At 57.4% G+C, this 26,270-nt stretch overlaps 2 protein-coding genes across 13 annotated transcripts; one reads left to right on the top strand and one right to left on the bottom strand.

Moving 5' to 3' along the window:
• Positions 1–178: 178 nt before the first annotated feature.
• On the top strand, positions 179–3,493 carry KCNK7 (potassium two pore domain channel subfamily K member 7). 2 transcript variants are annotated; one of them, XM_066252043.1, is made up of 4 exons: positions 179–646; positions 2,380–2,778; positions 3,016–3,254; positions 3,430–3,493. In XM_066252043.1, the coding sequence occupies exons 1-3, from the start codon at positions 328–330 to the stop codon at positions 3,219–3,221; spliced, it is 924 nt and encodes a 307-aa protein (XP_066108140.1). In that variant the 5' UTR covers positions 179–327; the 3' UTR covers positions 3,222–3,254; positions 3,430–3,493. The 2 variants fall into 2 exon arrangements, with proteins under 2 accessions (XP_066108140.1, XP_066108139.1); XM_066252042.1 differs by lacking the exon at positions 3,430–3,493 and having other exon boundaries at positions 181–646; positions 3,016–3,355.
• Positions 3,494–3,565: 72 nt separating this feature from the next.
• On the bottom strand, positions 3,566–24,865 carry EHBP1L1 (EH domain binding protein 1 like 1). Of its 11 annotated transcripts, none has more exons than XM_066252034.1 (21): positions 24,459–24,863; positions 21,534–21,591; positions 21,235–21,330; positions 20,047–20,100; positions 19,789–19,967; positions 19,569–19,711; positions 19,095–19,130; positions 18,938–19,006; positions 18,691–18,853; positions 18,373–18,538; positions 16,609–16,776; positions 15,984–16,141; positions 15,850–15,898; positions 13,757–14,383; positions 7,614–7,665; positions 7,438–7,493; positions 7,213–7,336; positions 6,847–6,946; positions 4,357–4,430; positions 4,155–4,269; positions 3,566–4,036 (listed from the first exon to the last, which is right to left on the bottom strand). In XM_066252034.1, exons 1-21 carry the CDS (start codon positions 24,560–24,562, stop codon positions 3,937–3,939), a joined length of 2,691 nt encoding a protein of 896 aa, XP_066108131.1. In that variant the 5' UTR covers positions 24,563–24,863; the 3' UTR covers positions 3,566–3,936. The 11 variants fall into 11 exon arrangements, with proteins under 11 accessions (XP_066108131.1, XP_066108132.1, XP_066108133.1 ...); XM_066252035.1 differs by having other exon boundaries at positions 18,379–18,538; positions 24,459–24,862; XM_066252036.1 differs by lacking the exon at positions 16,609–16,776 and having other exon boundaries at positions 24,459–24,862.
• Positions 24,866–26,270: the final 1,405 nt, after the last annotated feature.

The raw sequence follows: 26,270 nt of genomic DNA, 5'->3' as shown, positions 1-26,270 counted from the left end.
GTGACAGTGAGCGTGTCCCTGAGTAAACCACCGCAGTGTGGTTTTCACTGGTCGTTCACCTCTCTGGGCATCACCTTCCTCCACCCAGCCCTCACTACCCCAACTGTAGGGAATTGGGCAAATAATGGCCCCAGAAACTGGGAGGAGTGATCCAGCTCCCCTCCACACCTCAACTGCCTCTCTCCCTTCCACTCACACTCACTCCAGCTTTTCCCACTCTCAGCCACCCACACAGCACTCCTCCCAGCCCCACCTGACGGCCCCTCCCAGGTGCCCGAGGTGGAGCCGCCAGCTCCCAGGATACCTCAGACTGCCAGGTGGCACACCATGGGGCGTCTGAGGCCCTGTGCCCGGTATGGGCTACTGATGGTGCCCTACCTGCTGGCTCTGGGGCTCGGGGCTGCGTTGCTCCGGGCTCTGGAGGGGCCTCCAGCACTCCAGCTCCAGGACAAGCTCAGGGCTGAGCTGGCTGCTTTCCAGGGGGAGTATGGAGCCTGCCTGCCAACCGGGGCACTGGAGGAACTGCTGGGCACCGCCCTGGCAGCCCATGCCCATGGGGTCTCCATCCTGGGCAATGGCTCAGAGGCCGGGACCTGGGATCTGCCCTCAGCCCTGCTCTTCACCGCCAGCATCCTCACCACTACCGGTAAGGCTGCCAGGTGGCCAGGCAGGAGGGGGCCCTGATTCCAGCGCTCCCTGTTGTCCCTGGGGGTGTAGCCCTTCCCCCAACCCCAAAGTGCTAGACAGAGCCCAGGCCCTATTAGAGCTGACATCACAGCTGGGGCTCTCCACAGCAACACACCCCAACTGGCGCCTCAACTTCAGCTGCCAGGAGGGGTGTGGCCTCCCCAGCTCCACCCCCAGCCATACTTTTGAGACCCAGGAGAGGTGCCCAGACCCCATGGGCCAAAAGCAAGGCAAGGAACACATTGTGGGATAGATTCTTGGGTGGAGGGAAATGGAGTGAACATGAACTCAGGAGGGAACAAGAGAGAAGGCACCCAGGGAAGGAAGTCCTGATGAGAGATGAAGGCATTCCTGGTGGAGGGTACAATGTGTAAAGGCTCAAAGAGCTAAAATAAGGGGACCCACAGCCCTGGATTTTTAAAAAAATTTTTTGTCCTGCAAAGTCTCTAAATATTTTAAAAATTAGTCTGTTTTCGGCCCTGGCCGGTTGGCTCAGCGGTAGAGCGTCAGCCTGGTGTGCGGGGGACTCGGGTTCGATTCCCGGCCAGGGCACATAGGAGAAGTGCCCATTTGCTACTCCACCCCCCCCCCTCCTTCCTCTCTGTCTCTCTCTTCCCCTCCCGCAGCCGAGGCTCCATTGGAGCAAGGATGGCCCGGGCGCTGGGGATGGCTCCTTGGCCTCTGCCCCAGGCGCTGGAGTGGCTCTGGTCTCGGCAGAGCGCCGCCCCAGAGGGGCAGAGCATCGCCCCCTGGTGGGCAGAGCTTCGCCCCTGGTGGGCGTGCCGGGTGGATCCCGGTTGGGCGCATGCGGGAGTCTGTCTGACTGTCTCTCCCTGTTTCCAGCTTCAGAAAAATACAGAAGAAAAAAAAATTAGTCTGTTTTCCAACTTCTTTTGGAAAAATCAGAAAACCTATTTGCATTGAGCCAGAATTCCTGCCAGGCAACATACTAGTGGATGGGGAACAGGGCCTGCCCTTTTGGGCAGCGCACACGCTCTCCAGGGCACCCCAGTGCCCACCACTCTTTTGTCTTGCACCTGGCACAAGCTCTGGACTAGCTGATCCTGTTCTCCTGCCTTTCATCTCTCTGTGCCTTTGCACATGCTTTTCTGGCATCGAATGCTTTCTCATGCTGCTGCCTCTTCCACTGCTCTTCATAGCAAGCGTCTTCACAGATTTTCCTGTCTGTCTTCCCACCAAATGGCTGGGCCTGAGCAGACTGATTCCAGTGCAAGGCCCGCACACAGGATAACTCAATACACCTTTGGAGAATGAAAGAGTGGGGGATGTTCTGCCCAGTGGATGTGGAAGTATCAGTCAAGGGCAGAGCCGAGGAATCTCAGAAAGCCAGGATCCCTCTGGGGCAGGACAGCAATTCTGAGAAATTGTCCCAGTTACAAGAGGCCTGAGGACAGTCTGTCTCTTTCTCTCTCTCTCTCTCTCTCTCTCTCTCTCTCTCTCTCTCTCTCTTTATTCCCCAAGGCTGTTTAATTCTTTAATTTTCCAGAAAATAAAAGAGGAGCTCAGAGAGGTAAAGGACTTGCCCAAGTCCCGGCAATGGATGAGGAACCGACCCAGAGAATGGGCCTGAACTGTGTCGGCAATTTCAACCACTAGAGGGCAGCCTTCCGCAGAGGCTTGCTGGGAGAGGTGAGGACCCCAAGTGCTCATTACCCACTGTCTCCTCTCCAGGTTTTGGCCACATGGCCCCACTATCTGCAGGTGGAAAAGCCTTCTGTGTGGTCTACGCCGCCCTGGGGCTGCCAGCTTCCCTAGTACTTGTAGCCACACTGCGCCACTGCCTGCTGCCTCTGCTCAGCCGCCCGGTTGGCTGGGTAGCAGTATGCTGGCAGCTGGCCCCTGCCAGGACTGCGCTGCTGCAGGCAGCTGGACTGGGTCTGCTAGTGGCTGGTACCTTCGTGCTGCTGCCAGCCCTGGTGCTGTGGGGTGTGCAAGGTGATTGCAGCCTGTTGGAGGCCGTCTACTTCTGCTTCAGCTCACTCAGCACCATCGGCCTGGGGGACCTGCTGCCTGGTCGTGGTCATGACCTGAATCCAGTGCTTTACCACCTTGGACAGATCGCACTTCTTGGTGAGTCCAGCTGCCAAGGAGTGCCAGTGGGAGGAGAGATGGGAAAAGGAGCCTGGACTACAACTCCCATAAACCACTGGGGTGGCTAAGCCTCCCAGGTAGAGGGAATTATAGCTGGAAGAATCCAGATGGCAGAGAATTGTGAGTGGTATCAGGTGGCAGGGTGGGTTACCAGGCTAGGAGGTGGGTAGGGGGCAGCATCGGCACCCCAAAAGTTCTAGCAACCTTTCCTCCCAGGCTACTTGCTCCTGGGGCTCCTGGCCATGCTTTTGGCAGTGGAGACATTCTCGGAGCTGCCACAGGTCCGTGCCATGGTGAACTTCTTCGGGGCCAGTGGTCCTTTGACCGGTGAGGACCAAGGTGGCATCCTCGGCCAGGATGAACTGGCTCTGAGCTCCCTGCCCTCCTCAACCGCAGCTCCTGAACAGGCCCCAGCTTGCTGACAGATGTCAGGTGATGGAGTTAACATCTTTCAGGTGAAGAACCCTGAGCAGGAAGTCTCTAGAGATGGAGGGAAGGGGTGGGTGTGAGGACGTTAGAAAATGTTAATGAAAAATAAAATGGGCAACAACCTCAACTGTGCTTCTGTGTCTTCTTTCAAAATGGTTCTCCTGCAGTGATTAACAACCCAAACCCCCATCCGCCTTCCAGGGCTTAGGTCCCGCCTCCACTGGCATCTGGGAGCCCCAGGCCTGCACAGCCCCATGTGGGATCGCAGACGACCTTATCTGCCTAAGCGCCAACCCCTTCCGTCTATTGAAACCACAGGCGTCCTCAGAGCCAGCGCCGTTGTCGCGTTGTCCAACTTTATTGTTCACAAGGTACAGGAAGCCGAGGGGAGAGGGCACAGCAGTTCCCAGCCGTCCTGATCCCCTGGATTGGACACCGGGGCCCTGCTGTCGGGGACCCCCAGCCCCACGAATACACACACACACACACAAAACACACGTTCAAATAAATACGCCCGACGGCGCGGCCGCCCAGCCGCTCCTGTCCTTACGCCCGAAGGACCTCCCTGCCTCTCCTGGTCAAGGGTGAAGGCGGCCCCTGCAGGCCGCGCGCGGCAGCCCGGAGGACCCGGTCGTTTGGAGCTCCCTCCGACGGCGGTGACCCGGGGCGGCGACAGAAAAGCTGAAGACTCCCCAGGTGGGCGCGGCCTCAGCTCAGCACGCAGCGTTCGCGCCGGCTCAGCTGCCGGCTCAGCTTGCGGCGCCGCTGCTCCAGGCCGCGCTCCAGGCGCTCGTCCTCCTCCAGGGCGCTGGGCGGAACGGGCGCGGGTCAGACGCGGGAGGGTCAGCCGGGGGCGGGCCAGCCACACCTCGGGGAGTGCGCACCCGGCCCCGCCCCGGCTCCCAGCGCGGCCCGGCCCTACTCACATCCGTTCCCTGTGGTCCAGGTCCCGGACCAGCTCGTCGCGCTGGTTCACCAGCGACACCAGCTCTTCTAGCAGGAGCTGCTCTCGGTGCTGCTGCGCCGTAGTCTTCTGCCAGTCTGAAGGCAGAGGAGGCGGGGGTCAGGAGACACCAGCCGCTGCCCAGTCCCCAGCTCCAGACCCTTCCCTCCGGCCCCCTCTCCTACCTTCGATGGCCAGCATGGCCCGGAGCTCCCGGCTCAGCAACTCAAACCTCCGCTCCAAGTCCTGCTCCTCCATTCTGGGGGTGGGGATGCCAGGTCAGGGAATGGGAGGGGTGGCCCAGGGCCCTGACCACTCCTGGGCTCCCAGTTCTGCAGAGGGCTGGGCTGAGGGCAGAGCTATAGCCTGGACTTGGTCATCTCTTCTGTTCCCCCAACTGCTGGATGTTTATATTGTCTCCTCCTACCCCTGAACCCCTCCTTTTTTAGAGAGAAAGAGAAAGGGAGAGAGATGAGAAGCATCAACTCAGTTCTGTTACTTTAGTTGTTCATTGATTGCTTCTCATATGTGCCTTGAAGGGGGGGGGGCTCCAGCAAAGTCAATTTCCTTGGGCTCAAGCCAGCAACCATGGAGTCATGTCTATGATCCCATGCTCAAGCCAGTGACCCTACCCTCAAACTGGTAAGTCTGCTCTAAAGCTGGGGACCTCAGGGTTTCAAACCTGGGTCCTCAGCATCCCAGGTCAACGTTCTATCCACTGTGCCACTACCTGATCAAGTCCTACCCCTCTTTAAAAAATAAAAAACCGGCCCTGGCTGGTTGGCTCAGTGGTAGAGCGTCAGCCTGGTGTGCAGGAGTCCCAGGTTCGATTCCTGGCCAGGGCACACAGGAGAAGCGCCCATCTGCTTCTCCACCCCTCCCCCTCTCCTTCCTCTCTGTCTCTCTCTTCCCCTCCCGCAGCCAAGGCTCCATTGGAGCAAAGTTGGCTCGGGCGCTGAGGGTGGCTCTATGGCCTCTGCCTCAGGCGCTAGAATGGTTCTGGTTGCAACAGAGCGCGCCCTAGATGGGCAGAGCATCGCCCCCTGGTGGGCATACCAGGTGGATCCCGGTTGGGCGCATGCGGGAGTCTGTCTGCCTCCCCGTTTCCAACTCCAGAAAAATACAACAACAACAAAAAAATTGAACAGGACCATTTAATAAATAAATAAATAAAAAATAAATTACCCTGGCCAGTTGGCTCAGTGATAGAGCATCGGCCTGGCGTGCGGGAGTCCCGGGTTCGATTCCCATCCAGGGCACACAGGAGAAACACCCATCTGCTTCTCCACCCCTCCCCCTCGCCTTCCTCTCTGTCTCTCTCTTCCCCTCCCGCAGCCAGGCCTCCACTGGAGCAAAGTTGGCCCTGGCGCTGAGGATGGCTCTGTGGCCTCTGCCTCAGGTGCTAGAATGGCTCTGTTTGCAACAGAGCGACGCCCCAGATGGGCAGAGTATCGCCCCTGGTGGGCATGCCGGGTGGATCCCGGTTGGGTGCATGCGGGAGTCTGTCTGACTACCTCCCGTTTCCAACTTCAGAAAAATACACACACACAAAAAAAATAAAAAATAAAAATTAAATTAAAAATAAATAAAAATATTTGTGGAGTGCATACCATATACCCAGCCCAGTTGGGAGAAGGGGCAAGACCTTAATGGGTCTGAGGACAACAAAGGTGAGGGAAGAGTGCCAATCAAGAAGAAAAAGAAATTAACAAGCTGACTTCAGGGAGACAAGAGAGAGCCCCCTGAGGCTGGGTGTGGGAGCAGAGGCATGAGCTTCAGAAAAATACAAAATAAATAAATAAATAAATATAAATAAATAAAAATAAAATAAAATAAAAAACCTGTCCCTGGCCAGCCTGCTCAGTGGCTAGAGCATCAGCCTGGCATATGGACGTCCTGGGTTTGATTCCCGGTCAGGGAACACAGAAGAAGCGACCATCTGCCTCTTTCCCCCTTCCTCTCCCCTTTCTTTCCCTCTTGTCCTCCTGCAACCTGTGACTGAATTGGTTGAAGCGTTGGCCCCGGGTGCTGAGGATAGTTTGGTTGGTCTGAGTATGTCAGCCTCAGGTGCTAAAAATAGCTCGATTGATTCGAGCATCATCCCCAGACAGGGGTTGCTGGGTGGATCCCAGTCTGGGAAGATGTGGAAGTCTGTCTCACTATCTCCCCTCATTTCACATAAAAAATAATAAGTTGGTTGATTTGCATGAACATTACTCATAAATAGCAAGCATTAAACAAATTATTCAAAAAAAGAAGATCCAAAATGCAAAAGGGAGGCTAAACCAACTCCATCATGTAAGACTACAAAGGCCATAATGGCCAGAGAGGCTTCTGACCCCACTCAGGAAGCCAGCTCAGATCTCTCTGGGCCTCAGTTTTCCTAACTGTAAAAGAAGAGGGTCAAACTGGGGGCACTCAGTCCAGACCCGTCTGCACCACATTTTTCTCTCATTAGTAAAAATAGCACCAGTTTAAGATGTACACAACTCTGTACAGAAAATTAGATAGAGAAAACAATTAAGATGTCTGAGCAACTTTTCAAAAAGATCTTCACAGAAAGAGAAAGCAGTGAGCTGCTCGAACCCAAGTAGCTAAGTTTCTCTGCTCTGTGGGCCCTGGGAGGGCCAGGGTAGTGTGTGGACAGGGAGGGGCGGCTGGGGGCCGGCACTCACAGCAGCTGCAGCTGGTCTTGCCTCCGGATGAGAGCGTTCTTCTTGTTGACCAGTGTGAACCACTCCTGTATCAGCACCTCCTCCTGAAGCCTGTTGGCACCTGAACCGGGCCTGGACAGTCACCAGGCCAGCCATTGACCCCCGCGGGGCTGGGGCGGGGCCGGCTCTGTCATGATATCCCAGAAGCCAGGGCTGCGTGCCTCCAGCAAGCTGCTTCCCTGCTCAGGGTCTCTGTGTGCCCCACTGTAAATGGGGATGATAAAGCTAGTATGGCTTCCTCCTAACTCCTCCCAACGTCAGGACAGGCGCAGGATGGGGCGGATCCGGTGGGACGTGTTGGGAGCGGCCTTGAGATGCCCAGCTTACCTGACTCCATGAGGCTCCTCAGCTGCGTCTCCACCTGGGCTGCCCGCCCATCTATCTGCCTCTGTTCCTGTTCCAGGGCCTGTAGTTCTGCACACACATATTGACTTGTGTCCTGGAACCGCTGCTGGGGTCCAAGGGGGGGATGGGAAAGGGGGGTGTTGGACTCCGCCCAGGTCTGGCTAGGAAACGCCCACTTCTTAGCCCTCCCCCCTCGGCCCACCTTACCAGCCCAGCCTCCTCCCCTGGGCTTGCAGGGGGCTCCTCCAGTGTGGGACTCTCTCCTGCAGACAGAGACCAGGCTAAGGCACCTCTAACTGACACTGGGCTCCAGGAGGTCCCCAGTGCAGGATCTATGAGCAGCCTGTGCTAAGCTGGGTCACTACTCCTTCAAAACAACTTACCGGCAGGCTGCTGTGGGGCTAAGGGGGCGCTGGGGGCCGGGCTCAGGCCTTCCTGTGGAGGAAGGAGACAGTGAGAGCATGGAGGGGTTCCCTAACAGCCCAGCCCTGGGCCAGCCGGAGCTCCATACCCTGCCCAGCCCACACCCCAGAGCTCACCTCTCTAGGCCTCTAGGAAAAGTGCCCCCTCAAAGGGTCATGGCCTGCACCCTCCCTGTGGTCCTGGGCCAGTCCATTCCCACACTCTAGGCCCCATCATCCCCATTCCTGGAGCTGCACAAGGCTTTGGTGACAGTCAGGGAAACAGGGGTCTTCCAGTGAAGAAGAGAAAAGACTGTGAAGAACCCAGCTGGGGCCTCTCCTTCCCCCTCTTGCCCCTTTTCCATGGAATTCCCACAGGCCACCTGCCCCTCTAGTTAGGTAGAGCTGGTATCTCTATCATGGGTGGCTAAGGCCCCACACAATGACACAAAGCTGCCCTGATGTAGCCACCCTGAGCCAGCACTTCCACATACTGACCAAAAGGGGGCACTCTCCAGTAATCAGTGCCTACAGTCTGCCCTACTTCACATTACCTAAGAACAGGACAGGTTGGCTGAAACTACCAATTTTAGCCTGGAAGGGCAGGCCTGGCCCCTGATGTGCCCTGCCCCTGTCGACTTCCTGGGACTGTCAGACCTGGGGACCCCCAACTCTCAGCTCAGCTGATTGCCAGGCCCATTGATGGCTCCCTGCTTTCACCCCTCTCTAGGTCACAGGGCAGGGAAAGGGGCTGGACCACCTCACTGTCTGCCCCACCATGCAACTCCCCGAGAGGCAGCCCTGGACACCCCTTCCTCAGGCTCTATCCTCTCTGGCCTGGGTCAGTGGTGGCCTCCACCCCAGCCACTACCCATGCCCTGCCTACTGACTCTACCCTCAAGCCACAACTGAGGGGTCTTCCTAATACCTCCACCACACCTACCTACCTCAGCCCCCAGCCTGTTGCCAAGGCCTTTTGGCAGCTCCAGCCTCAACCCCCACTACCTGAACCCCTGCCAGGCTCCACCCTCTGGCTATAGCCATTGACTTTCACTTCCCCAAGTAACTTCCTCAGTCTAGAGTCTAAGGGACTCCAACTTGACCTTCATAACCCGCTCATCTCTACCTCCTCCAGAGACTCCTTAGACCTCCCAGACCTCTTTCTGGCTCCCTCCCTGATCTTCACGCTTCCTGAAGCACCCCCTGAGTCCCAGGCTGGTCAGGTGTTCCGCCCATGTCCCCCTGCGCCTTCTCCCCATCACAGCTCCGACCCCACCCCCTGCCCCATCATGGCTATTGGTGACCCCTGTCTCCCTGACCAGAGGTAGCCCCTGCAGACAGGGTGGCACCCAGAGAATGCACTCAGGGTACACTAATTAACATAATAATATATGAGGTTAATAAAAAAACATTTAACATGAACACTATTAAGTAATAGCTGACATCAACTAAGCATTCATACACTGGGCACTGGGCACGTACTAGCTCGTTCAGTTCTCCCAACAGTCCTGGGAGGCAGGGACGACTACTACCCCACTCGACAGGTGAGGAAACAGGGTCAGAGATGAGGTTCACATGCAGCCTGGCCTAGGGCCCAGGGCTGTCTAATCCAAAGGTTTGTTCCCAAACTTGGCCACCAATTTACTGTTTGCCTCTGTACTGAACACACCCATGGGCCGCTGTTTGTGTTCTGGAATGTCAAATGGGAAGCAAGCCCAGATCTTTGCAACCTAGGGTTGCAGGGCTCTGGACAGACGTCTGAGGAAAACACAGCTCCCTTTTCAGAAAGCACCCCGAAGTGGTGTCCAAAGACTACTTTGCAAAGGACTTTCATGCCTTTGCCTCTCATCTTCAGCAAAAGGACAGAGAGGTTAAGTGGCTTTATCAGCCAATCAATAGTGGTGGGCCCAGTGGAGGGCACCATTCAAGATTTGGGTTCAGGTCTGACCTGTGGTGGTGCAGTGGATAAAGTGTCAACCCGGAACACTGAGGTCGCCCATTCAAAACCCGGGCTTGCCTGGTCAAGGCACATATGGGAGGTTTTTTTGTTTGTTTGTTTTAAGCTGGAAACGGGGAGAGACAGTCAGACAGACTCCCGCATGCGCCCGACCGGGATCCACCCGGCACGCCCACCAGGGGCAACGCTCTGCCCACCAGGGGGCGATGCTCTGCCCATCCTGGGCGTCACTCTGCCGCGACCAGAGCCACTCTAGCGCCTGGGGCAGAGGCCAAGGAGCCATCCCCAGTGCCCAGGCCATCTTTGCTCCAATGGAACCTTGGCTGCAGGAGGGGAAGAGAGAGACAGAGAGGAAGGAGGGGGGGTGGAGAAGCAAATGGGCGCTTCTCCTATGTGCCCTAGCCGGAAATCGAACCCGGGTCCCCCGCACGCCAGGCCGACGCTCTACCGCTGAGCCAACCGGCCAGGGCCACATATGGGAGTTGATGCTTCCTGCTCCCCCGCTTCTCTCTCTCTCTCTGTCTCTCCCTCCCCCTCTTCTCTCTAAAATGAATAAATAAAATCTTTAAAAAAAACAAAGAGGCCTGACCAGGCGGTGGCGCAGGAGATAGAGCATCAGACTAGGATGCGGAAAATGCAAGTTCGAGACCCCGAGGTCGCCAGTTTGAGCGAGGGCTTATCTGGTTTGAGCAAAAAGCTCACCAGCTTGAGCCCAAGCTTGCTGGCTCAAGCAAGGGGTTACTTGGTCTGCTGAAGGCCCGCGGTCAAGCATGTATGAGAGAGCAATCAATGAACAATTAAGGTGTTGCAATGTGCAACGAAAAACTCATGATTGATGCTTCTCATCTCTCCATTCCTGTCTATCCCTCTCTCTCTCTCTCTGTAAAACAAACAAACAAACAACAAAAAAAGGCCCCAGCCAGTTGGCTCAGCGGTAGAGCGTCGGCCTGGCGTGCAGGAGTCCCGGGTTTGATTCCTGGCCAGGGTACACAGGAGAAGCATCCATCTGCTTCTCCACCCCTCCCCCTCACCTTCCTCTCTGTCTCTCTCTTCCCCTCCCACAGCTAAGGCTCCATTGGAGCAAAGTTAGCCCTGGCGCTGAGGATGGCTCTGTGGCCTCTGCCTCAGGTGCTAGAATGGCTCTGGTTGCAACAGAGCAACGCCCCAGATGGGCAGAGCATCGCCCCCTGGTGGGCATGCCGGGTGGATCCCGGTGGGGCGCATGCAGGAGTCTGACTGCCTCCCCGTTTCCAACTTCAGGGAAAAATAAAAAATAAAAAGATAAAAAAAACAAAGAGTTCACCTGACCAGGTGGTGGCGCAGTGGATAGAATGTCAGACTGGGATGCGGAAAAAACCCAGGTTCGAGATCCCGAGGTCGCCAGCTTGAGTGCAGGCTCATTTGGTTTGAGCAAAGCTCACCAGCTTGGACCCAAGGTCACTGGCTCGAGCAAGGGGTTACTCGGTCTGCTGAAGGCCCACGGTCAGGCACATATGAGAGGGCAATCAATGAACCACTAAGGTGTCACAATGAAAAACTGATGATTGATGCTTCTCATCTCTCTCTGTTCCTGTCTGTCTGTTCCTATCTATCCCTCTCTCTGACTCTCTGTCCCTGTAAAACAAAACAAAACCAAAGAGTTCAGGTTCAGCCTGACCAGTGGTGGTGCAGAGGATGGATCATCAACTTGGGATGCTGAAGTCCCAAGGTCGCTGGCTTGAGCATGGGGTCACCAGCTTGAATGTGGGATCATAGACATGATCCCATGGTCACTGGCTTGAGCCCAAGGTCGCTGGCTTGAGCAAGGGGTCACTGGCTTGGCTGGAGCTCCCCTGTCTCCGCCCCCCCCCATCAAGGCACATATGAGAAGAAAACAATGAACAAAGTGCTGCAACTACGAGTTGATGCTTCTCATCTCTCTCCCTTCCTGCCTGCCTGTCTTTCTTTCTCCCTCTCTCTTGTTAAAAAAAAAAAAAAAAAGAAGAGTTCAGAACCTAGGTTCATACATGTATAACTCCCTTTTCCTCTTTCTTCATCTCCCTGAGCCTCAGTGTTCTTACCTGCAAAATGGGATAGTCATTCCTCCTTAAAAGGAGTCAATGAGGGGTGTGGGGACAGGCCAGGCGAGAGCTCAGCCGCCAAGCAGGCAGAGGCAGGGGAGTAGAAACCACAACCTCAGCACAACTGCGTTTACTTACCCCAGCCGCAATGGGAATTCCAGTACTTCCTTGTATCTGCCCCAAGGCCCCTTCCTACTCCCTTCCTACGGCTGCTCTAGGAAGCCTTGGTGAACTGCACCAGAGGCGCACTGCCCTCCTAATGGCTTGCGTCAGCCCCACCCCAGCTCCAAAGTGCCCAACTTCATCCCACTCCAGGACTCCAGGAGTGCCCAAGGGCGAGACCAGGCCTGACACCCTCCCACTTGGGCATGGGGGATGGCAGTGGCCAGTGAAAAGTCCCCTCCAGACCCACTGGTCAAATATCTCCTGTGGGACAAGAGCTGGAGGGGGGCCTGCCTTGGAAGGACATCAGATGCTGGGACTTGGGCTCAGGAGACTGTAGGATGGAGCCTCCGTTTTAATATTTAAAAAGCTACTGACACATGGACAAGGCTGTGCCCAGAGGTCGGCATACAGGCTGGGGGTGGCTGCACATCTCCAGTGTGACAAAGCCTGCCTCTCATCACAGGCTCAGTGCTGTGCCTCTGACCCTGCACTGTCCCCCAGGCCGGCCTCGCACCACCTGGGAACCTGATGGGAGATGCCTGGCAGCTCCCTACGTGAGACCAGGATTTCCTGCCACCACATTTTGCTTGTGCAGGTCCTTCCACTTTAGAACCACCCCTCCCACCCTTCCCCTGGAAAACCTGCCCGTCATATTGGCCTGGCTCAAATGGCTGCTTCTTCCAGAAAGTCTTTCCCAGTTGATTCTCTCCTTTCCTTGGAACTCAGGAGCCACTCCCAGGCAGCTGAAGGCTTGAAGTGGCCTGACAGCTGCTCCTGCTTGTCACAGGCAGGCTGAGGTAGCAGGTGGTCCGAGCTTGAAAGCCCACGGCCTAGACTTCAGTGGGCTCTGAGTCCTTGAGCAAACCTCTGCCCTCCTGGGACCATCTCTCCTTTAAGACTTGCAGTGACCAGGCCTGGCTGGGTGGCTCAGCTAGTTGGAGAGTCGTATAGATATGCCAAGGTTGCTGCCAAGGTTGTAGGTTTTTTTGTTTGTTTGTTTGTTTGTTTTTTCTTGTTGTTTTTTACCAATCCACTTTTTAATTTTAAATTCTTGACATTACGGAACTAAACTGAAATTTATTAACCATAGGTTGTAGGGGTTTGATCCCCAGTTAGGGCATATACAAAAATCAACCAATAAATGCACAGATAAGTGGAACAACAAATCAGTGTCTCCCCCCCGTCGCCCCCCCCCCCCCGCCCTGCTCCTGTCGCTCTAAAATCAATAAATAAATTTAAAATTGTTTAAAGAGTTGTGGTGACTATGGGACACCCTGGCAGACTCTGACCTGAGGTCTGCAGGGGATGGGAAGACATGGGTGCCCAGTAGAGACTCCAATCTCCAACCTCCCATCACAGAAAAGAGGAAATAGGTCTCTAGCATGCGAAGCTAAAGGCCCAAGTCAGAGAATCTTGGGATTGGGAGGCCCTGAAAAGCCCCCTTGAGGATAGAAACCTTATTCTCCACTTCCAGGACAGCGACTGCTCTGTAGACACCGCCCCCCACCCCTCCACCCCTCCACCTCTCCACCTCTCCACCCCCTCACCCCACCCCCATCCCCTGCCGGCCACCTGCAGAGAATGCGAAAGAAAGGCCGCAGCCCACTTCATGGTCCATACGCAGCAGCGCTGCAGCTGAACGCTGACAACCTGAAGCCTTCCAGGAACTTCCTGCTACAGCCCATGATTCCATGCCCAGACTTAAAAACCGCCAGAATACACGCAGGGCTGGCAGCAGCGAGGGCCCGGAACCTGCCCCGCAGTCACTGCAGGCCCACTGCTCCTTACTTGGCTCTTCCGCAGGCACCATGGTCCCCCTGATCAGACAGCGCCTCCCCAAGCCCAGCTGGGTCTCCCGCACGTGTTCCCCCACGGGGACCCCCCGTCCCACGCCAGCTCTGCCCTTGGGGCCCCTCAGGATCTGCCCCTTACCCCTCACTCACCGCAGCCACGGCTCCCGAGTCGGGGTCGTCCACCGAAAAGGAGTTGCTGTTCCGCAGTCGCGAGCGCCTCTTCTTCAGCAGATCGGCGTCCCGCACGTGGGAGAAGGAGCCGTGCGCGCGCGGCGGGGGTACCGGCCCGGCCTCCCCGTTCACCGACGACCGCCGCAGCCGCACGACGCTCCCCGCGCCCGGCGCCCCGGCCCCATTCACCAACCCCTCAGCCAGGGGCGCCGACGCTCCGGCTCTCGGGCGGTCGGCTGGGGGCTCCGCGGAGCGCGCCTCCTGGGCAGCCTCGGCCTCGCGGTCCTTGGAGGCCACCTCGGGGGCTACTCCTTCCACGCGGCTTGTGGCCTCCTTGGGCCCCTCGGCCCGGTGCTCACGCAGCCGCTGCGCCAGGCCACTGGCGTCCAGGTCGTCGGCGGGGCTGGGCTGAGTGCTGGCCACGCGGTACGTGCCGGCGCCGCCGCCGCCCTCCAGCTGTACCAGCTGAAGCTCCTGGCCAGTGCAGAAGGCGCGGATCTGGCACAGGTACGTCATGACGATGAGCTTGTCGGGCACCGACAGCAGCACCATATCCGCGGGCTCCAGCAGCCGCGACACGCCCAGGGCCGCGAAGCCATCAAAGGCCTAGGAACGGTGTGCTGGGGTCAGTGCAGGCCGGTGTTCCCCAGGTACGCTTTGGTCCCGCCGGGACCGCGGAGGGTCCTCACGACCTGAATGCCCGAATTTGCCTAGCAACACCTTCACCCTCCTATTGAGGGAAGTGGAGCAACGGGGCGGGGACTGGTGTTACCCAGCAACTGCTCACGAAAGGGTGGTTTTGGAAAAATCTAGTGGAAATATGGCTTTCTGTTGTTGTTGGAAATATGCTTTTATTTGAAAAAAAAAAAAAAAAACTAAACTAAGGAAAATGAACAATTTAAAAGACCAGCCTGACCAGGCGGTGGCGCAGTGGATAGAGTGTCGGACTGGGATGTGGAGGACCCAGGTTCGAGACCCCGAGGTTGCCAGCTTCAGCGCAGGCTCATCTGGTTTGAGCAAGGTTCACCAGCTTGAGCCCAAGGTCGCTGGCTTGAGCAAGGGGTCATTCGCTCTGCTGTAGCTCCCCAGTTAAGGCACATATGAGAAAGCAATCAGTGAACAACTAAGGTGTTGCAACGAAAAACTGATGATTGATGCTTCTCATCTCTCTCCATTCCTGTTTGTCTGTCCCTGTCTATCCCTCTCTCTGACTCTCTCTCTGTCCTTGTAAAACAAAACAACAACAACAAGAAAAAAGCAATCAAACCCTGGCCGGTTGGCTCAATGGTAGAGCGTTGGCCTGGCATGCAGGAGTCCCGGGTTCGATTCCTGGCCAGGGCACACAGGAGAAGCGCCCATCTGCTTCTCCATCCCTCCCCCTCTCCTTCCTCTCTGTCTCTCTCTTCCCCTCCAGCAGCCAAGGCTCCATTGGAGCAAAGTTGGCCGGGGCAGGGCGCTGAGGGTGGCTCTACGGCCTCTGCCTCAGGCACTAGAATGGCTCTGGTTGCAACAGAGCAACGCCCAAGATGGGCGGAGCATCGCCCCCTGGTGGGCATGCTGGGTGGATCCCAGTCGGGTGCATGCGGGAGTCTGACTGCCTCCCGGTTTCCAACTTCAGAAAAATACAAAAATAAAAATAAAAAAATCAATAAATAAAATCTAAAAAATAAAAGAAAAAGAAATAAGAAAAAAAAGCAATCAATGAACAACTAAGGTGCTGCAATGAGGAATTGATGCTTCTCATCTCTCCCTTCTTGTCTGTCTGTCCCTATGTCCCTCTCTCTGACTCTGTCACCACCAAAAAATAAAACCCAAATAAAACAAATAAAATAAATAACATGAGGATAAAAGCTGGCGACAGAACTTCCAAAAGCCATAGGTGGAGCCCACCAGCCCAAATTCCTCTCCTCCAGACAGACAGACAGACCCCACACCAGGACCTCGGCCTGGCTCTGGACCCTCTTTCCCTGCAGCCCAAATTCCTCTCCTCCAGACAGACAGACCCCACACCTGGACCTCGGCCTGGCTCTGGACCCTCTTTCCCTGCAGCCATCGTTCCCTTCCCATCTCACCTGCTTGTTGTTCTGCTTGATGTTGAGTGGGTCAAGGGCGGCGTAGTCACTGTGGAGAGAGCCTGGTCAGAGCTGGGTTCACACTGCCCTCAGGGCAGGCTCCCAGATCATTCCCACCACCTCTGGCAGCTCACATTTTGTCTGGGTAGAACCGGTGCAGGATGGCACAGAAGGCCAAACCGTTGCGCCAGGATGTAGTGAAGTTGGTGACGCGGACGCCACGATAGCCAGCAGTAACCTCCTGGCACCACTCCAGTAGGGACTGGCTGGAGCTGACCAGGGCTGGCAGAGCCTGGGGACACAGAGTGGGCTTAGGGAACGTGACCATGTGCTCTCTGCCTCTTGGGTATAAAACAGCCCCAGCTCTGGGTTTGCAGGAGTCAGCAGAGACCACTGGCCAGAAAGCCTTGGAGCCAGGCAAAAGGGTTTCCAGCTCTGGGGTTGTATCTGCCAAAGTTGCCTAAAATATCAGTGGCCCCCAGGCAAGATCAGAGGTCACCAGCAGTCACACCTCAAGGTCAGCCCAGAAAATAAGCTTAGGGATGCTGTACTCCATGCAGCCCAGGGAAGATAGGATGGGGAGCCAGGGCATCCTGAGAGGAAGGGGTGAGGGGGCTCCTTGAAGCTGAGCCCCTGGCCCACCCCACCCCAGCCCAGCCCAGCCCAGCCGACCAGGTGGGGCCATGCAGAGCCGCCGTTAGCTCAGCCCCAGGTTAGTGGGAAGTAGAAGACTGGGCCCTCGGCAGCCCCCATCCCTACCTGGCTGCCTGGCAGCCTCCTGTCCTCTTCGGGCTCCTCTGGGGAAGAGGCCCCCGAGGGCATGGGCACCCCAGCCCCTGCCCCACTGGCCACCTGTGCCTCAGGCAGGCTGGCTTCAGCTTCTCTCCCCTTCTGGGTTCCAAAGACCCCAGCCTCTGCTTCCTGGGCCTCGAAAACACCAGATTGGTTCTCTGAAGGACCTAAAACCTCCATCTCTGTTTCATGGGCCCCCCAAGCCCCAGACTTGGCCTCATAAATCTCTAAAACCCTAGCTTCCACCTCCTGGACCCTCAAAACTGAAGTCTCTGCCTCTGCTCCCTGAGGCCCTAAACCTCCATGCTTAGTAACTGGAATCTGTAAAGCCTTGTACAGGAGGCTTCCCCCAGGCCTAGGCTCTGCAGCCAGGACCCCTGAGATGTCAGCCTTCTCAGACTCCAAAACTGTAGTTTCTGTTTGTTGAGTCTCCAGTCCCTCAGCCTCTGCTATTCCAAACTCTGGCCCTGAGACCCCTAAGTCCCCCACCTCTGCCTCCTGGGCCCCTGCTGTCTCAGTCTCCATCTCTGGGACCCTTGAGCCCCCAGATGTGATCACCTGGGTCCCCAATATCTCAGCTCCTGCTGCCTCAGTCTCCACCCCTGGAACCTCTGACCCCCCGACCTCTGTTTCTTGGGCCCCTGCTAGCTCAGATTCTATCTCTGGGACACTTGAACCCTCACCTGTTTTCTCCCGGGTCCCCAATATCTCAGCTTCTGCTGCCTCAGTCTCAAACCCTGGAACCTCAGAACTCCCTAACTCTGTTTCCTGGGTCCCTGATCCCTCAGATTGTATTGCTGAGATCCCTAAACCCCCTACCTCCGTCTCCTGGGTCCCGAGTGTCTCAGCCTCTGTCCTCCCAGCCTCTATCACTGGCACCTCAGAAGCTCCCACCTCTGCCTCCTGGGACCCCAATATTGCAGGCTCTGCTACCTTGGCTTCTCTCCTCAGCACCCCTAAGCCCCCAGTTAGCCCCTGGGTCCCCAGTTCTTCAGCCTCTGCCATCCCAGCAGCTTCTGACTGCAGGAGCCCTGGCCTTGCTGCCACTGTATCCGAGGCCCCCAGTGTCTCAGCCTCTGCTGTCCCAGTCTCTATCTTTGGGAGTCCTGATCCCTGTGCTTCTGTCTCCTGGGTCCCCAAAATCTCTGAGTCTGCCACCCTTGCCTCTGTTCCCAGGCCCCTCAAGTCCCCAGTTTCTACCTTCCAGACCCCCAGATCCCTAGACATTGCCCCCTGGTCAGCTGTGGGCGGGCCCTCCTCCTGGCCTGCAGCGGCCCTAGCCCCCTGGGTGTCACTGAGATGCCCGGGATGCCCCGCCGGCTCTGCTGGGGGAGAGCTCTGGGTTGTAGGAGCCTCATTTCTGGTCCTGACCGCTGTCATCCCCTGGGAGCCCCTCCAAGGAGCCTCGGGAGTCCCCTTGAATCTTGCCTCAGGCATCAACCCTGTAGCTTCTGGTCCCTTAGTGTCCACATGTCTCACCTTTGACTTCTGTTCAGCATCCCTTTGACTAACTTCTTCAGCCTCCCCAGCTCTGACCTCTGATCTCTCAGTGTTCACATCTCTGACTCCTGACCCCTGCTCAGTGTCCCCCCCACTGGCCTCTGCCCTGTCCTCAGGGGGGCTTTCCTCAACCTTAGCTTCCTGCCTTCCCAGAGAGTTTCTGTAGCCTCCATGCTCAATGCCTGCACTTGGACTGGCTCCCTTGGCCTCTGTCCCTTCCAGAGGGCTTGCCTGGGCCTGGGTCTCGCCAGCAGGACCCTCTCCTGCCGGAGGAGCCCCTGAGGCTTTGGGGGCCTCATCCTTCCCTTGGGGGACTGAGGGCCAGGGGGCATCAGAGCCTTTCCGGAGCCGAGGTGCCGGGATGGGGGCCAAATCCTGGCCTGCATGTCTTGAGGACCTGAGGAGAGAGCAGGAGCGGGCACTGAGGGAGGCATTGGGACCCCACCCTCAGCCCCACCCCCACCCCTTCAGGTTGCCAGGGCAATGGAAAAGCAAGTTGGCAGGGGGTGGGCAGGACATGGGGGGGGTGGACCTGGTTCCAAAGCTCACCGTGTCTCTGGCGGGGTACCGGGGGCCCTTGGGGCATCAGGTCCTGCCTGGCCCCCGGCTACAGTAGCTGGCTCTGACCCCTGGCCTCGGGAGACCCTCGCTGGGGGCACAGGGACACTCACAGGGGCTGGGCTGGTATCCTCAGCACTGGAAGGTCTGGCAGCTAGAGAAGAAGGAAGGAGGGCACTGAGGCCTGGGCCCTGTGACTGCAGGTCCAGTCCCCTCTGAACCCTAGCTTGGACCTCACCTGCCTGCTGGGGCCGTGCTCGGCCCTCCTCCTCCTCCTCACGAAGTGTCTTCAGCTCCCGAGAGGAATCTGGGGGAGGGTTTGAGGGGGCAGAGTCAGCCCAGGGCCCAGTGCTGCAGGTCTGACCCCCTCCCTTCAACGAGAGTGCTGGGCCTACCTGGGAAACAGCCCGGCCTCAGGGCAGCGCCCCGGCCTGCGAGAAGAGACAGGCCCACGAAGGCAGAGAGAGAGAGAGAGAACCACAAGGACAGATAAAAAGCCTTAATAAGCCAAAGGGAGGGGTGAGGAGCTGGTGGCTGAGCACGTGCTGGGCGGGGTGTGCGCTTCTGGTGCAGCTATCGGAGGGCAGGCACAAAGCTGGACAGGCACCCACACAGGGGCAAGAAGAGGGCCGGGGCATGGGGAGGCACTGGGAACACATCCTGCAGGACTTGGCTAAGGACCCAGGCCACCACAGGGGTCAAGATCGGACAACCAGAGCTGCAGGGCAGGTCAGAGCTGCCTGGGGAGTAGTGAGCTCACATCACTGGACGTGCACAAGCTGGCTCTGCCTCAACAGGCAAGCGGCTTATATATTGCCCAACTTCCCTAGGTTTTGGTGGTCTCAATCCATGGCAGGCTGTGAACCCACCTGGCTGGGGAGCATGAGCCCGTGCCTCAGGGGCCCCCGGACCATTAGCCTCCTCCTCATCACTCTCAGCAAAGTCGTCCAAGTTGCCCACGTCACTAGGCTTCACGCTCATGAGGCTCGCAAGACTCTGCATGTCATCGTCCCTGGGGGTCAGACGTCAGGGTTGAGGGCTGGGGTCGTGGTTGTAGACTAGGGCCAAGGAGGGCAGGCTGACACTCACGTGGCACGGCCCTCTCGCAGCAGCACACCCGAGAGCGTGAGGCTCAACTCTGCGTGCACCACCTTGACTGACTTGGCCTTCAGCCGCAGTCGCAGTGGGACTTGGGCAGGCAAGGGCCCTGCGTGGCGGGCCAGGTCCACCTCGGCAGAGGCCAGCACCTTCCGCTGTCCCTTGGACTCCTGTGGGCCAGGGGACTGAGCATCAGTGCTGCCCCAGAGTCCCCTAGAGCCCAGAGTCCAGCCTGCCCCAGTCACTCACATTCTCAATAACGAACGTCCACTCTTTGGCCTCATACTGGTCCACATGGGGGTCCTGGGAAAAGGGGGCGCCGGTGAGTATGGGGCAGTGCAGGGCAAGGAGCCTGTGCTGGCGCAGGGGACATTCAGTCAGGGCCTTCACGCACACTGGTCTGTCCTGCCCTGATGCTCCCCGGCTTCTTTTTTTGTTTGTTTGTTTTTTTATTTTTTTTCATTTTTCTGAAGCTGGAAACAGGGAGAGACAGTCAGACAGACTCCCGCATGCGCCCGACCGGGATCCACCCGGCACGCCCACCAGGGGCGGTGCTCTGCCCCCCAGGGGGCGATGCTCTGCCCATCCTGGGCGTCGCCATGTTGCGACCAGAGCTACTCTAGCGCCTGGGGCAGAGGCCAAGGAGCCATCCCCAGCGCCTGGGCCATCTTTGCTCCAATGGAGCCTTGGCTGCGGGAGGGGAAGAGAGAGACAGAGAGGAAAGCGCAGCGGAGGGGTGGAGAAGCAAATGGGCGCTTCTCCTGTGTGCCCTGGCCGGGAATCGAACCCGGGTCCTCCGCACGCTAGGCCGACGCTCTACCGCTGAGCCAACCGGCCAGGGCTGTTTTTTTAATTTTTATTTATTTATTTATTTTTACAGAGACAGAGAGTAAGTCAGAGAGAGGGATAGACAGGGACAGACAGATAGGAATGGAGAGAGATGAGAAGCATCAATCATCAGTTTTTCGTTGCGCGTTGCAATACCTTAGTTGTTCACTGATTGCTTTTTCATATGTGCCTTGACCGCGGGCCTTCAGCAGACCGAATAACCCCTTGCTGGAGCCAGCGACCTTGGGTTCAAGCTGGTGGGCTTTTCCTCAAACCAGATGAGCCTGTGCTTAAGCTGGCGACCTCGGGGTCTTGAACCTGGGTCCTCTGCATCCCAGTCTGACACTCTATCCACTGTGCCACCTCCTGGTCAGGCTGCTCCCCAGCTTCTTATCCTACTTGTTTCTCCTACCACATGTGGAGGGTAAATGTGACCTCCTCCAGGGAGACCTCCTGGCCACTCACACTGAGTAGGCTCCTGCTATGATTGTTGGTTTCACCACTCTGTTCTTCCCAATTTGGATTGATAACCCACCCAGGGAACCCTGTGGTTGCCTGAGGCTGTAATCCCCAGCCCAGTCCCTTCTATGTGGGGGGCTAGAGACTCACCCTGTATAGGGTCACGGAGATGTCCACGTTCTCAGGTACCATCCATACCACAGTGCCCCGGTATGGATTCTGGATGCCCGGCTGCCAGCTGTGGGCCTACAAGGAGCAGTCTGAGTCCTCCCTCAATTTTAACTCTCCCCTCACCCTTTGCCCTGTCTCCAACCTTGATCACATTTTCTCCATTCTTTGGATTATGATCTGAACCTGACTCCATGACTCCATCCACCCTCACCCACTTCACTCACACTCCCTCATTGGCCCCACCCCTAATCTGGGTCCCCAATTAACATCTCCCCCACCTTGGAGCAGATGCGTCGGTTCCTCCGGGTCCACACCACCACTAACTTATCCGGTTGCCTGGGAGGGGTGGAAGAGGAGAGGGGTCTATTCAGTCAGGCTTCCCAGCTTCTCCATCTTCTCCGGGATCTTCCCTCTGCCCACATGCCCCGCCCCCAAGAGAGGGCATGGACAGCCCCTTATCTGGGGCCACAGGGAGCAGGGTGGGGCTGCTGAAGCAGGGTGGGGCCCAGGGCAGAAGGGCAAAAGCCCAATGTGGGACAGCGGGGATTAGGAAGAAAGACAGGGAGAAAGAGACATAAATAAAGAGAGACAGGTATACACAGAGACTATGAGATACAGAGAAACACAGCAAGGACCCTGCAAGAGACACAGACCAGGGTAAAAGAAGTCCATTCACTCAAAAATATTTGTGGGTCCTGGCTGGTTGGCTCAGTGGTAGAGCGTCGGCCTGGCGTGCAGGAGTCCCGGGTTCGATTCCCAGCCAGGGCACACAGGAGAAACACCCATCTGCTTCTCCACCCCTCCCCCTCTCCTTCCTCTCTGTCTCTCTCTCTTCCCCTCTCGCAGCCAGGGCTCCACTGGAGCGCTAGAATGGCTCTGTTTGCAACACAGCGACGCCCCAGATGGGCAGAGCATCGCCCCCTGGTGGGCATGCCAGGTGGATCCCGGTCGGGCGCATGCGGGAGTCTGTCTGACTACCTCCCCGTTTCCAACTTCAGAAAAATACACACACAAGAAAAAAAAAAGAAAAAAGAAAAAGAAAATAAAAAATATTTGTGGAGTGCATACCATATACCCAGCCCAGTTGGGAGAAGGGGCAAGACCTTAATGGGGCTGAGGACAACAAAGGTGAGGGAAGAGTGCCAATCAAGAAGAAAAAGAAATTAACAAGCTGACTTCAGGGAGACAAGAGAGAGCCCCCTGAGGCTGGGTGTGGGAGCAGAGGCATGAGTGGAGGAGGGCTCAAGGCAGAAGGAATGGTAAATGTGAGGCCCAAGAGTAGGGGGAGGCCTGGGGTCAGAGAATGAGTGGTCAGAGAGGCAGAGGGTCCGCTTGTTATCAGACACCCTCCTAGGGCCTCCCATGCTCAGTCCTTTGCTGGGCTCAGGGGCCAGAGAGTCTGCCATGCTCCCCACTTCTCAAACCCAGAGCTTTGGGGGGAAGGTTCTGCATCAAGGAAGACTTCCAGATCACAGCAAGCTGAACAGCATGTGCTGGGTGGGACACACCTGGGGGACAGGCAGAGAGGTGAGGAGATGGACAAATCAAGAAGACAGAATTGCCTTGCAGGGCCCAGATACGAAGCTGACACATAGAGGGGCCTTGGAGCGAGAGGACCCCTTTGGGTTAGTGGGTTCAACTGCTGGCCAGGAGGGTGGGAATGGCTGAGGGCTGCACAAGAGTCCTCAGTGCCAGTACCTAGTCCCATGCCAGGACTCAGGTTCACCCAGTTCACTGCCCCTCTGGAATCTAAGCCAAGATAAATGCCTCTCTTGTCAACCCCTGAGGATGCTGAGACCCAGAGATTGGGGGAGTCAAGGTCACACAACTGACCATAGAGTCCTCTGGCCTGGAGCCAAGCTCTTCCCCCCAACCCCAAACTGCAGGCAGTAGCTGAGTAAGGGGATCCATGGGGACTTCCCAGAAAAGGGAAGTGGACAAGGGGTGTCTGGGGGGGCGGGGCCTGGTCAAGCAGCCTGACTCAGGCTGGGCACACCCTCCTGAGCAGCTTCCTAACCTGGGCTCCAGACGCAGAAGCCCAGGAGGCCCTGACTGCCCCCTGTGACTCACAAGCATTGACACTGGCCACACCCTTGGCCTGCTCTCTAAGACCATGCCCAGCATCCCTCTGTCCTTACCCAGGGTGCTGGGGAAGAAGGTAGAAGCCAGAGGCCAGAGTTCAAGACCAGCCCTGTGCTATATTATCCCAGCCAGCCCTTGCCCTCTCTGGGCCTCACTAAAAGAAATGCATGGCCCATGGCTGGCCCATCAAGACCAGGAATATGTATGGCAGCTACCCAAGGGACCCCAGCCTCCTTTCACTCCCCTCCCATTGGACCCAAAGGTCCCTGAGTACCCCAGCAGCCCTTCCTCCTGGAAGCCTAAATTTAGCCCTGCCTGGCCGGTAAGATCCCCACAGCTGTGCCTTAATCCAGCCAAGGGAAGCTGACACCAGTGAGCACATATATTTAGGGAGTGACGCAGGGGCCTAGGCAGCTGCCGTGGGGACATGTGAATAAGATGCCTCTGGGCCCCTCGGCAGTCCAAGCCAGGTCCTGCAGCCCCCACGGACCCCCCACCCTGCCACCTCACCTCTCCAGGCCTTCTCTTCTGGGACTCACAATCTCCTAGCTCCTAGGCCCTCAGGCCCCTTTAAGCCACTCCCGCCTCCCTCCTCATCCCTCCTAGTGCTCAGTTTCCCCTTTTAAGGGCATTGTGGAGATGAATCCAGCCTCCCAAAGCCCAGTCTAGCTGAAGGCTAGACCTCTGGCTCAAGTGGGCAGGGAAGGAGGGGACAGCATCCTTGTTCTGAGCTGGACTGAGGTCCATGAGGGTTCTGCCCCAGCCTGGTTGTCAGCACACCTCAAAACTTGCTCCCTTTCCTGATGCCACCCTGAACCATCCCTCCAGCCAAAAGCAGGAGGCCTCCCTTCCCCCCAGCCCTGAGCGCAGCTGAGAGAAGTGTGAGCCCAGAGAGATTCTCAGGGCCGGAAGTCCTAACCTCCACTCCCCCAAAGCTCCCACACCCCTCAACTCTAGGGGGTCCCACAAGCTGCAAAGGCCCCTGTGCCTGGGACAGCAGGGCCCAAGCTGGAGGTAGGAGCCACTTTAGCCATGGGGCTGGGTACAGGGTTCTCTCAGGCTCCAATGGTGGGATGGGGTCCTAGCCAGTCTGGGAGTCCCTGAGGCCTCCGTCCACTCACCATTTCTTGGTGCACTCCACCACCAGCTCGTGGTAACAGGCCACAAACTGGAACTTGGCAGCCCGCTTGCCTACTCGCTGCAGACGCTTCCACACCGAGGTCATGGCCCCCCCCTCCCCGGCGCCCCGCCGCCTGTTCCTTAGATCTGGGGCTCCCGCTGTCCTGCGATCGCTGGCCTGGCCCAGATCCCCATGGTTTCCCTAGCTCCTAGCCGCGCTGCCCGCCCCGTCTGTGACCAAGGAGGTGACCAAGGCCGGACCCTGGGCCGCTGTCCCCGCTGCCTCCTCAGGGGTCCGCTGGATGGTCTGGCTGAATCCGCCGGGTCGTCTAGGGCGCCTCGGGTAGCTGGAGTGCTGAGCGGAGAGCGCGCCGTTTCCTGGAGCCGCACCCCCGTCTGAAGGCGGGCGGGGCTCTGGCGGGGGCGGGGCGGGTAGGCTTCCGGGGCCTTTGCTCGACCGCGAAGTGGCCGGGGGAGGCCGGGACCGCCTCGCCCGCTCGCTGCGCCCCGGAGCTGTGTGAACGCGCTTGCCAGGGAGAGGACAACCAGCAACTTGGTGCCGCCCTCGCAAGTGCTGCCAGGGCCGCCTTCCTTTCTGCCCGCAGCCTTGCGGGGTACGCTGGTGGCCCCATTTCACAGGCTGGGAAACAGAGACCCAGAAAAGAAAGAGACTAGCTCAGGATCACAGTGCGAATGTGAGCGACAGCCCACCGTCCTCAGCACTGGGCTGGCAGACTCCTGTTGCCACCACTTCTTAACCAGAGCAGGAAGGAGCAGTCAGGTACCCACCTAGGTGGCTCTACCTGTGGACAGCACCCATTTGCCAGTCTCAGAACCTGACTCCTCAGCTGCCAAGTGGGAGGACAGTCCCAACATTTCACAAGCAGCTGGTGGTTCCAATCCAGACTTCTTACAAGTGTGTGACCTTGGGCAAAGCACTACCACTCTGGGCCTCAGTTTCTACCTCTGTTAAGTAGGGATAATTATATTATAGTTCCACCTTTTACAGAAAAATTGAGAGAATGAAACCCTGGAAATTTGTATTTGTACTTGGAAACCCTACATTGAGTACGGAGCCTGGCTGATTTTGCGAGGTTCATAAAGTAGAACCCGTTATCACCAACAGGGCAGTGTGTATTTTTCCTCTCCCTCCCCTGAGAAGTCTGCCTTGGGCGTTAGCTACTCAGTTCACACCTAGACTAGAGCCCAGGCCTACCAGCCCGCCCTGCATGGTAATGAGGTGCAGGTGTCAGGCCCAGGGTTAGAGAACATCCTAGGGCAGCACACCAGCCTTTTCCCTCCCTGCCAGCTCTGCAAAGTTTGGCAATGGACCGAAGCCTGACGCTATTCAGCTTGAGCAGTACATCTCTGCCTGGAGTACCAGCTGAGCTGTCTCCAGGAGGCAAGTAACTAAGCAGGGCGCGGGTATGAGCAACCCAAAAGCCTAAGTGTGCGACTTCAAGGTCCCCTCTCCTCCCCTTTGTCTGTCTTGGAATTCGTGCGGATGCTTGTGTGCAGGTGTGAAAGAATGATCACCCACCGTCCCCAAACGCACAGGCTTCCCCTGGTGGGGTTGACAACCAGGCTTCACACCCAGTGTGAAGCAGCGTGGTCCTCCTTTTCCTCTGTAAGAGAAAACCTTGTGCTTAGAGCCCTCAGCTCCCAAGAGCTGTGGGGCGGGTCCAGGCCTGTATGACTGAGGAATGGGGGGGTGTCTGGGACCCCAATCACCCCTAACCGCCCGGTTGCAAAGCCTGGAGCCCTGCAGCCATCTCTCCTTCCGGTTTTCTCTGGCCTCTGGGAGGCCTGGGGGG

The sequence above is a fragment of the Saccopteryx bilineata genome, chromosome 1 (assembly GCF_036850765.1).
Source record: "Saccopteryx bilineata isolate mSacBil1 chromosome 1, mSacBil1_pri_phased_curated, whole genome shotgun sequence".
Taxonomy (NCBI): domain Eukaryota; kingdom Metazoa; phylum Chordata; class Mammalia; order Chiroptera; family Emballonuridae; genus Saccopteryx; species Saccopteryx bilineata.
The sequence above is the reverse complement of the archived record's forward strand: the minus strand, read 5'-3'. Positions and strand labels throughout refer to the sequence as shown.

What these genes read in the sequence shown, in the direction of transcription:
- KCNK7 (XM_066252043.1), top strand. Translation starts at nt 328, where the DNA reads ATGGGGCGTCTGAGGCCCTGTGCCCGGTATGGGCTACTGATGGTGCCC. An exon ending in CAGCATCCTCACCACTACCG is followed by an intron (nt 647 to 2,379) that starts GTAAGGCTGCCA and finishes TCTCCTCTCCAG; the next exon opens with GTTTTGGCCACATGGCCCCA. An exon ending in TGGACAGATCGCACTTCTTG is followed by an intron (nt 2,779 to 3,015) that starts GTGAGTCCAGCT and finishes CTTTCCTCCCAG; the next exon opens with GCTACTTGCTCCTGGGGCTC.
- EHBP1L1 (XM_066252030.1), bottom strand. Translation starts at nt 24,562, where the DNA reads ATGACCTCGGTGTGGAAGCGTCTGCAGCGAGTAGGCAAGCGGGCTGCC. An exon ending in TCAAGCAGAACAACAAGCAG is followed by an intron (nt 14,384 to 15,849) that starts GTGAGATGGGAA and finishes CACCGTTCCTAG; the next exon opens with GCCTTTGATGGCTTCGCGGC. An exon ending in CTGGACCACAGGGAACGGAT is followed by an intron (nt 4,037 to 4,154) that starts GTGAGTAGGGCC and finishes CGTTCCGCCCAG; the next exon opens with CGCCCTGGAGGAGGACGAGC.